Raw genomic sequence first — 10,031 nt, 5'->3', positions numbered from 1 at the left:
GACACCCATGGATATCTAATACCTTAAGATGCCAAGTTCCTCTACCCCAGATTAGCTCACAGGGATCTGAGATCCATCTATTTCTAGACCAACAGCATTGTCATGGGTCACCTGAAAAAGAAACCAGGATGGTGACCTCCCCCGGATCGACGTAATTTCCAATCAAGATGAAATCATCAAGCAAGTATATTTGGATATATCTTTCGTTTCGCTCGTAAACGGATCTAATCTAGCACATGGTATTCCCTTTTTCTGCCCAAAACTTCCTTTATGCCGTATCCAAGACGACAACCTCTGCCTCGGCCTCGCCGATACTCTCAACCTTCAACTTATCCCCAGCGTTGACCGCGTCGACAAACGCACCGTCACCCTCAGACAAGACAGCATCCTCACGGCCATCGATCCTGATCTTGGCCTTGCCGCTCTTCGTCATGGGCAGGTGCACAAACACCTTGCGCTTCGTCTGCTCCGTCGCCCTGCCGCCGACAACCCACTCAAAGCCACCGTCAGCCCCGGGCGGAATGATGCCCGCGCCCATGACGAAATCGGCGTGGATAGGAATCGTATCCGGGATCCTCGGCTCCGCGGCCTTCTCTTCCGCAGCCGAGGCGTCCGAACCGGCCTTGAGCGGCGACAAGATCGTCACAAAACCCTTGCGCTTATCCTCGTCGGCGAAATGGCGGGTGTGGTACGTAGGCGGCAACCCGCGCTTCCAGGGTACGGCCCAGATTTGCAAGAAATGCACCGTGTCCTTGTGGTGCTCGTTGAACTCGGAGTGCGCGATACCGGTGCCGCCCGTTGTGAACTGGACGTCGCCGCGGTGCATGCGGTAAAACTTGTCGCTCTGCCCGCCCTCGGCGCCCTTTGTTAGCATCGAGTCGCGGTGCGTGAGCTCGCCCGAGAGGATGTAGCTGAAGATTTCGAAGTCGCGGTGCGGGTGCGTGGGAAACCCCGAGTTGGCTTTCACGCGGTCCTCGTTGAGGACGCGCAGGCTGCCGAAATTGTTGAAGCGCGGGTCGTACCAGTTGGCGAAGGAGAAGCTGTGGTAGGTGTTGAGCCAGCCGTGGTCCGAGTGACCGCGGGTGCCGCTGCGGTGCGGCGTGATCTTTGCGTGGTGGAGGGTCTTTGACATGTTGTTCTTTACTGCGTTGAGCATAGAAGAGTCGGGTGAGTTGTCTTGGACTGGTGAAGACAGGGTTGTGTTGTTGATTGTGGACGTTGTGAGTGGAGATGTGATGTCTGTGAAGAAGCTCTTGAGCTGGGTGTTGAAGATGATGATGGAAATGAAGATAGCGAAAATCGCAGTGAGGGTCACGATGCGAGGCATATATACTTGAATGCTCGAGTAGCCTCCTCACGAAAAATGAATGGACAGAGCTAGTATGGTCGAGAATCAAGATTCGATCTGGATTGAGGATTGTTGTTCAGCATTTGCAAATCTTGCGGGCAAGCTTATATGTGGTGCCCATGGCGACTATCTACATCTGGACGAACTGCTGCGAGGGTCTTACACATGCCCCCAGTGAAGCTGTCTAAGCCGTTACCTAAGGGGGGCGCCACCGCGTGCGATGACTGGACGACTTTTTTCGCAAATGCGGTGCTTAGGATTGGATTATTCATGCTGACAGCTTCGAGAAGAACGTCCCCGCTCGTTCGGCCCCGCAGCTGCAGACGGGAATGGGTCGCCGGTACCTAACAGGGGTATGTGTGACGCAAGAGTTCATGGGCTAGCCCCAAAATCGGGGGATCATCGGCTGTTCGTTGGAAGCCAACTTCAACCTCCCTTCTCCGGATCACAATTCAGGTCGTTTCACATCATCAACTCATCACTACTGATAGATTGACGACTTTCAAGTGAAGCTCTGCCATTAATTACAATACGGATAAGCTTGGGGGCTGATATCGGGTGCTCTCATTTGATTCGTGTAAGACTAAATTCATCTTGAAAGCCAGGTGTAGTGTTGTGGCTGGGCTTGCGGAACTCACAGCCTGCCAAATACTTCATCATTCATACTGGCTATTGTTTCAAGTTATGTGATCGACGCCTATTATTTTGTGCACTGTGCAATCTGGCTACCAAATTTGGCTGTGTACCACTACCAACCAGGCCTACCGATACCTACGTACCTAAGGTAGGTTGCCGATGATTCTCTCCGTCGTAAGTACAATATTCACTATGGACACAGATACATCACTGTACGATTGCACGACAGCATTTGTATTGAGGGATCCCAAGGGTCGGCTAGTCAATTTCAGCCTTGATACACTTCTTCGCCCTGAGCGGTAGTGTGCAAGTTCTTTGTTGGCATCGTGGAGTGAAAGTAATGGCGGCGGTGGTGGGTTCTAGGCCTGGCCAGCAGTAGCACAATCAATATAGATAGACAGCAAGTCCGAATTAATCGAAATCATTTGATGGACCGGATTGCTCGTCGAAGCGATGTCCCATGTACCAAAATCCTCGACGTTTAAGCGAGAGAAGATATGTGAATCATCAAACCCCCCAAAAAGCAAAAGCTCAGGTGCGCAGTCCGTGAATCGAACTGTGCCCCTACGAAATCCTCCATCTTTTGACTTCTCGAGATTTCATACCAAGTTCTGTACTAACGGACCAGGGCGTTATACCGCTCGACCATGGGGATCGATTGGGCTTGGTTGACGAGTTGGGCCGTGGACCTGAGTATAAACCACAGACCTCGGTAGTCTGTCATGGTCGATGCAAGGTATGATTCATTCATATTCACCACTTCCCGTACCTACTTTCAGCAATACACGGGTCATTCGTGAGAACACGGTGTTCGGAACTATCTGCATACCTGAAAAGGGGACATCTTGATATCGTAGCATCATCGGCAGTATAAAGTTGCATCAAGGAAATGGGGGAACGTGTAGGCGATAGTGATGCTCATTGCAGCACAAGATAGCGATCCTTGATTTTGATTAATTAAAGTAATTGCTCAATGGACTTGATTGCCTAAGCGAGAAGATGTGTTAGGGGACACAAAGAGCAAAGAAGTCATGATAGCTGGCGGTCATTCGAGCCAGGCGGCGAAAAGTCTTCACAGCAATATAGAATTTCAGCCTAATCCTGAGGTCAAGTATTCGCAGCAAAAGCGACGTGTTGGCCGCAATGGTCGTTGCTGTGGGGATAAACATCAACAATCACCGACGTGGCGCTTCAGGAAGGAGCGCAGCCACGTACCTTCCGCCCTCCATCTTCCATCCCATAAACCACCTCACAACCCGGAGGTCCTCCTTCACCCTCCTCAAGCCACCTGAGTCACGACCAGACGGAAAATGAGCGACCCTACTTGGGGAACAATTTTGTTCATACCGTCACCAGCAAACAGAAGGCGTCCCATCCGGCGCGATGTGGTCAGGACAAACTGTGTCTGGGGTCGCCATGGTCGCAAACGATGAACCGCCCAAGTTCGAATCCCGCAAGCGCATACGTATACGTACACGATCGACAACCTACCCACCTGGACCTCCATTGGATATCGGCGGATTTTCCCGGCATGTGCACCAAGAGATGTAGCCCCCGTTCGATACCGGGGGGGTGAACTCTTTTGTCATTTGGGTTGGAATTTCATTTTTGTATTATTTTACTTTGACGTGTACAGATATGAGTGTTCTTTGGCTTCTTAGAGTCTGATGTTCCCTACCTACCTTACCCAATTTTCTCAACACGTCGATGTCTACTTTTCACTCGATGAGATCTATCTAAATGCCCATGATTTACAAATATGTGACAGCAAGGGTATTTCTGACGATATCGGACATTCTTTTCGAATGAGCTTGCGTACATTGATTGTTTCATGATTGGTTTGAGATCCTACCTCGTGGAATGGTGAGAGGCTGCTTTTGCACCCGACCAATGATGATCACCTGCAGAAAAAATAGGAGTTTCAGGCACAGATTTCACCAAGCCAGAAGACGATATATATGTATGCGATGTTTCTCTGCAGGAAAGCAGCACGTTTGTTGTCTTCCGAATCGCCCATAGGTCATGTAATTTCCAAGCTAGTGGAGCTGAGATCTACTACTCAAGGTCATTCAGACATCTGAGAAACATACACACCAGCCATCTTTCTTCCCTCCATCCATGCCCCTGACATTCCAACTCTATCGAGCCATTGTGGGCAGAGGGAGTCATTCATGTCATTGGCGACGGGCCTAGTGGGGAAGAGGTTGGTGGTGCCCTGACGACAGGAGACGCACGGCAAACCAATAAGATGCGAGTGGCAGTCGTATAAGTTAATTCGACTAGCTCAGCTTTATTCAATACCAATATTGATTCATTGTGACTCAAAGATCGTCAATAGCCCAGTCTTTGCAACCTTCCGGCACCAGCTGACGGTCATCGCGCTAGAGGGATGTTATGATGCTCCTTGATCTTGTCGAGTCGAGAAACAGTCACTGTAAATATCAAAACAAGAACCAGGCGTATCCGGCTAGTGAGAAGTTCGATCTAACTCGACCGCATTGCATGAAGACGGAAAGGTTGAAAACAAAACTCGTATCACCCAAGTAACATCATCGAGATGAACAAAACTCGATTCTCCACGGTCGACATGCGGTAGGGTAGGCCTTCGAGGTCGATGGATTATTCCGCGCACGCCGTGTATCGTTGTCGTCATATGAGGAAAGGAGTAGCCGCTTTGACTTAGAACTACTTGCGACCCAGCATATTTAAAGGTCATGAATTGAAATCATGTCGTATCGCTTGTCGTCGCCCGGCTGTGGTTATCCAAGGTGCAGGATCCCCTAGTGAACTGTCGCGGACACCGCAACGGTGATACTCCGCTCCACACCTACACGTACACACACAACCTTCATATGATGATCTTACATATAGGAGGGTTCAATAAAATGTTTGATTTGATGAGTAGCGGACGGTGACGTAGTCTTTCACAAGCCTTTGAGGATCAGGCTGACGGTGGTTTACGTCCTGAACCTCACGCCTGTAATTCATTTATAGGACGCGCTAATCACCTGATAACCGCCTATACATATAGCCTCCTAGCTCTTTCAATCAAAACATCATGAAACATCATTACATTCTACGAGCCTGATCTCTCACTTGTGGTTCTAATACTGATACTCGGCGGGTAGGAGGTGGCAGAATCGTTGGTTGGAAGTGCGTCTCCGGTCCTGGGGAAACATACAGTCAGTTAGTCACGTAGTGGTCTCCAGTATAAGGACTGAGAAACACCATGACTTACATCGCTGGTCAGATACCAGAAGTCTACTTGATTTGAAAGTCCCCACGAGTAGCTGAACAAGTGTCTCTAACCTACCAAGGCAGGCACCTTTCTGTTTCATCAAGACACCTTCAGTACCTTAAATACTCTGGGTTGGTATTAAACAGACAAAAAAAAACGAGACAGATCTCTCAAGTTTCAACATTGGTTTCCTACCAGCAAAGCCCAACGTCAGTGCCTGCATCGAATGCGCTCACAAACAAAGATACCAGTCTGATCTGACCTGTTTCGGCGACATAGTCAAAGCCGTATAGGCACGTACAAGCTAACTTCGCGAGTCGCTGGTTCCATCAGAGCCTCAAGTCTCTCCAGAAAGGCGCTTCAGCTCTTGTCGACGGGAGAAAGACACGTCAGATCACAGATGCATGACATGTGATCATACCTAGGGGTAGGAAATCATAATGTGCTTCTCGGCGAACGGACGCAGGCCTCACAGAACCTAATGCGATGGTTGGCAATACCTCTCAGGGAATAGAGAGTCGTTGCTCTGCTTGGGGTAACATGCTGCTGGTTTGACAGGTCCACATCGTTAGATGCAAAGAATGCATGGCATCAGAGCATGCATACATCGAACTGCGGCTAGGGACTTACTCGCAACTACAAACTTGGACAGTCATTCATCCACATTTAGCAAAAGTGTTTCTTCCTATCAACACACTACAGAGAGGTACTAAGCAAAGCCATAGCTACGAAGCGGGAGACCACGCACTAGAGATACAAGCACACGAGTCGTCGCGAATGTAAGACAAGAGTCAACTAGGTACAAGCCTCGCGGCAGACCATAGCGAAAGGACGACGTGCTCGACAATGAGATCCTTTGTGCGTTCAACTAGGTCTCTAATTACGATAGTTGAGGAGCTAGAGTCGGCCCAAGCTTCCGACTGAACAGGTTATGAGTATCGGAAACACGTCTAGCATACCACCACAATAGCTCCTTCAGCAAAGTGTGAGAGGCCTGACCGCATATTCCTTGAGTTTATACCACATGATCTTTGTAAGCTAAAGGTCCATAGGAGACGTTCAAGCATGTCTGGGCGTGTAAGTCAATCAACCAGCATGATGAGGATCAATAGTCGTAGTTAAGGCCATCCACAGATGTCTGAACAAGTCAGCATAGCTACTAGAGAAATCCGAAGGTCTCAGTATGATGCTAGACCCGTCCACTGAGGTGATCCCTCTTCATCGCCTGGTTTCATCAACGCGACCGCCATCTCATCCCCCAAACGCCTTCTAAACATCGTCAACAAGAATACGTCAAGTCAACGAGCTCCGTAAACTCCCAACTTCCGTCACGTTTACCATCACCGTTTTCTAATGGCCAAGTCATGAACCAAGTAGAAGCCCCGGTCTAGTCCAGTCCCCCTAACCGGCCCGTCTAGCCTAAGCGTATCCACAGACACGCCAACAAGGAAATGCAGAGTCAAAGAAGAGGAACCAACTACTCTTACCACCCACCTGGCAAGACTGACAGTGACGGTGACAACGACGGTGGTGCCACAGACCCGAGCCAGACGAAAACCTAATCCCAACCACCCGATGAACCGAACCAAGACTACGGAGTACGGAGTATAGCTAGCAGCTATCTCCAAAAACAAGCTCAAAGGACCCCATAAGAAAGACCACCCTGCCATTGAGGGGCAAAATGAGGGGAGGGGGGCAAGAGGCAAGGCAGATCGTCCTGGCTGGCTATCTGGAAGTCCCGAAGGAGGGGGGTCCCCTTCCCTCCATTCTATCCTCGTAGGGCCCAGGAGCCTGTCACTGTCACCTCGCTTCACCGCCGTCAAAGCAAACGACTGCGCCATAGCATCAGATCATCAAACCATCAGATTATGATGAGGATGTAGATCGCAAGTACAGTGACAAGAACGTCTTCAAGGTGAGGGATATAGAGAGAGGGGGGAAGGGCGAAGGGGCAGAAAAATGACCAACGTTGTTGGTTTGGCATTTACCGAAACCGAGAACGGACACGGCCGCGCCGCACTCGTTGTTCCAGCCAGCCATTTGTATCATACCACCAACCGCACCTCGGTCAGGCTGAAAGGCCTCTTCAGCTCAAGACAAGCTAGAGCGTGCCCAAGAGTCTGTTCGGAAGCCTCGCAACAGCATCCGGGTCTAATCCACAAAAGGGGTTCAACGCCGTAAAGACCAAGAAAGCGAGCGATGCAGCACCCAACCTAGCCCTCACCGTCTCACTCTGAGAAACTCAGGGTCTTCTCCGGCATATGGGGTAGTGGTGTGTGAGAGTAGACACAAGATGGTCCCCCGTGTGGTAAGCCCGTAAGGGTTGTGTGGGGGAACGAGGGGGCGGTGTAATCTATTGCTCACTCACCTTGCCCATCACCACAGAAAAAGCTCACCATGCAAAAGAGTCGCCATCCCGCGCCAGGATACCAGTTCCACGCCCTCGGTTTTCATGGCGAGTTCCAGGCCCAAAAGAGTGATGACCCGGCATAACGGCACCTCTTACGCAGGCGACGGGAAAGAAGAGGGGATTACCCAAGAATTGCCCCGTGCTTTGTGGGTTCTTGACTTCATGGTCCTCCGAGAAGGGGATCCCGTTGATCCAACGGGCGTAGCCGCCGGAGCGGGATTCCAAAGGAAGAAGAGGGAACCGGTCAATCATCCCAACTTCTCCCCTTCGTTATCAAGCTTTCCTCTGCCAGACCCCGAGTGCCAAGTTAGACAGAGACCGTAAGGTACGACGAACTCGATCACGTCAGGAGACCGTAGCTCCATCGGGCTTTGCAGGGAGCCCCCGTGTGTTACTGTTGAGGGGAAAAAGTCCGTGGTAATCGTCCACATCGGCGACGGTGAGATGACAAATCCGCGTTTTGCACCGATTGCACCGGCGCCGATTAGTCGTCCATCGCTCGGACGAATGGTGTAGTCCACATTATGCTTACCACGCAGGAATGAACCACCACTCGGCGGCTTTTCCTTGAGATTCGGAATAACTTCACAGACTCCACGCCGCGCGTGAGACCTCCGCCAAACTTCCGCCCAGCGCCAATGTCACCAGCCCAAGCAACAATTCCACCGCGATGGACCTTCTCGCGCGTCGTCCTACCCTCTTTGCCTTGGTACGGTGCTACCTTGATGATTAAGTGAACCTTTGGCTTTCGGATATACGCCCGAAACCGAAGCTCCGCGCCCAATCGCGGAGGAAAAGCGGAGTAGAATCCAAACCCTACTGTCCGCACCCCGGACCCCGGCCAAGCCCGCGGGCCGGGGATAGGACAAGATGAAGGCCGTGAAACCATGTAAGCGGCCAAAGACCCATTCCCTGCCGTGGTCCATGTGAATAAACCACATCCAAACGCAAATGAACGCTTACCAAAAAGCCTCGCGCTTGGTACCAGCATATATCCCTGTGAACGACGTCGCATCCCCAATCGCTGCCGCTTAACCTTATTTCTTCCACACCGTCACCCCTTTTTTTTGACGCGCGCTGTACCATGGAGACGGAGACGGCGGTGCGCCGACTATTTCGTTGTGACCGGGGTGGCCAATTTTTCGCACTTCTGTTTTGCCGTGCCAAGAAAGGATGAACCGCGACTCGCGCGCGCCGAATCCCCAACATCGTGAATAGACTTTTCTAAACGTACTGAACTCCTTTTCGAGTCCCAGTCACCGCTCCCGCCCGCCCGCCCACTTCCCTTTACGGAGGCAGGTCCGATTCTCGATCTTCAATGCTAGATAGGCGGACTGTAGGCGTAGCCCCCAACTTCGTCTGAATTTTAAGTTTCCTCTCTTGAAAGGTGAGATTGTCGACATGTTGAAAGGCCTGTATTCGAGTCAATAAGCTTTCTCAGAGTTTGGCATAGGGTGAACCAGTAATTAGCCCACTTCCCCTCCAGATCCAGCGATGTTCCGCGTTGGTAGAAGATAACATTTGACTCTAGGAAGTCGTTGCTCACTCCAAGTCATTGTGGCTAGGCCATGGCCTCCCCACTGTGATCAATCTCCAACCTGGTGACACGCACGACACAAGCTGCGGGCGTTGACGAGCGCCATCACCTGCGTAGATTGGGATGTCAAACAGCCTATGAGACTGAGGTTGAAGAGACGATGCCGCCATCAAGCCGGTATTCTTATCAAACTGGTGGCCTTGTGTTCAGGAGGCATATCTGCTGCTGACGTGGGATTGAACGAGCCCCAATCTCTGTTTGGCTTATTCCTCTGATCAAGATGGAGAGTTTTGTGGCCGGTGACTGGACGGCAGTACGGATACCATAGGTCGAGTAATCGCGTCTTCCGTCCGGCGGGTAATCTCTGTACACCTGTTATTGAGACTTGGGCAGAAGATCTGCATTAGCCTCATTTCACTGCCTGCTGCTGGTAAGCTGACAGGCTTCGCGATTCAACCGGCGCCCCTCCACCCTGTCCATCAACAGCGAACGTTATTTTTGGGCAAATTGCAACTCTACAAAGGTGATTAAGGTGCTGATGACGAGAAGTAATCGTTGCTTAGCGTGACCCAAACGACTGGCATTGAGTTTGCCAACGCGACGTCGGGCCTTTTGGAGTCTCTGTGACCACGGGCTTGCAAGTGTGCGGAGACTTTGTCTGTTAGCACGCCACGGGTCTGCCAATGACTGATCACTGAGGGCAGTGACACATCGCGATGCCGATCTCCCAGTATCCAGCGTAGGATTGTTCGATGCCAATCCAAAAGCAGGCAATTGCAAGCATCCAATACTGCAATTCGAGAAATTGTCGTGTCTTATGAGATGGTGAGTGGGCAGAACTTTTGGCCTTAAAACGCCACCT

General features: G+C 51.0%; 2 protein-coding genes across 2 annotated transcripts; both read right to left on the bottom strand.

The window, feature by feature from the left end:
* Positions 1 to 268: 268 nt before the first annotated feature.
* CCOS01_01580 (pirin) lies at positions 269 to 1,327 on the bottom strand (the record flags this gene model as incomplete). The annotated part of the gene is made up of 1 exon (XM_060449773.1): positions 269 to 1,327. One exon carries the CDS (start codon positions 1,325 to 1,327, stop codon positions 269 to 271), a length of 1,059 nt encoding a protein of 352 aa, XP_060321211.1.
* Positions 1,328 to 8,116: 6,789 nt separating this feature from the next.
* CCOS01_01579 (uncharacterized protein) lies at positions 8,117 to 8,647 on the bottom strand (the record flags this gene model as incomplete). Its single annotated transcript, XM_060449772.1, has 1 exon — positions 8,117 to 8,647. The coding sequence occupies one exon, from the start codon at positions 8,645 to 8,647 to the stop codon at positions 8,117 to 8,119; it is 531 nt and encodes a 176-aa protein (XP_060321210.1).
* Positions 8,648 to 10,031: the final 1,384 nt, after the last annotated feature.

Source organism: Colletotrichum costaricense (assembly GCF_030867565.1).
Source record: "Colletotrichum costaricense strain IMI 309622 chromosome Unknown Scaffold_1.1, whole genome shotgun sequence".
NCBI lineage: Eukaryota > Fungi > Ascomycota > Sordariomycetes > Glomerellales > Glomerellaceae > Colletotrichum > Colletotrichum costaricense.
The sequence above is the reverse complement of the archived record's forward strand: the minus strand, read 5'-3'. Positions and strand labels throughout refer to the sequence as shown.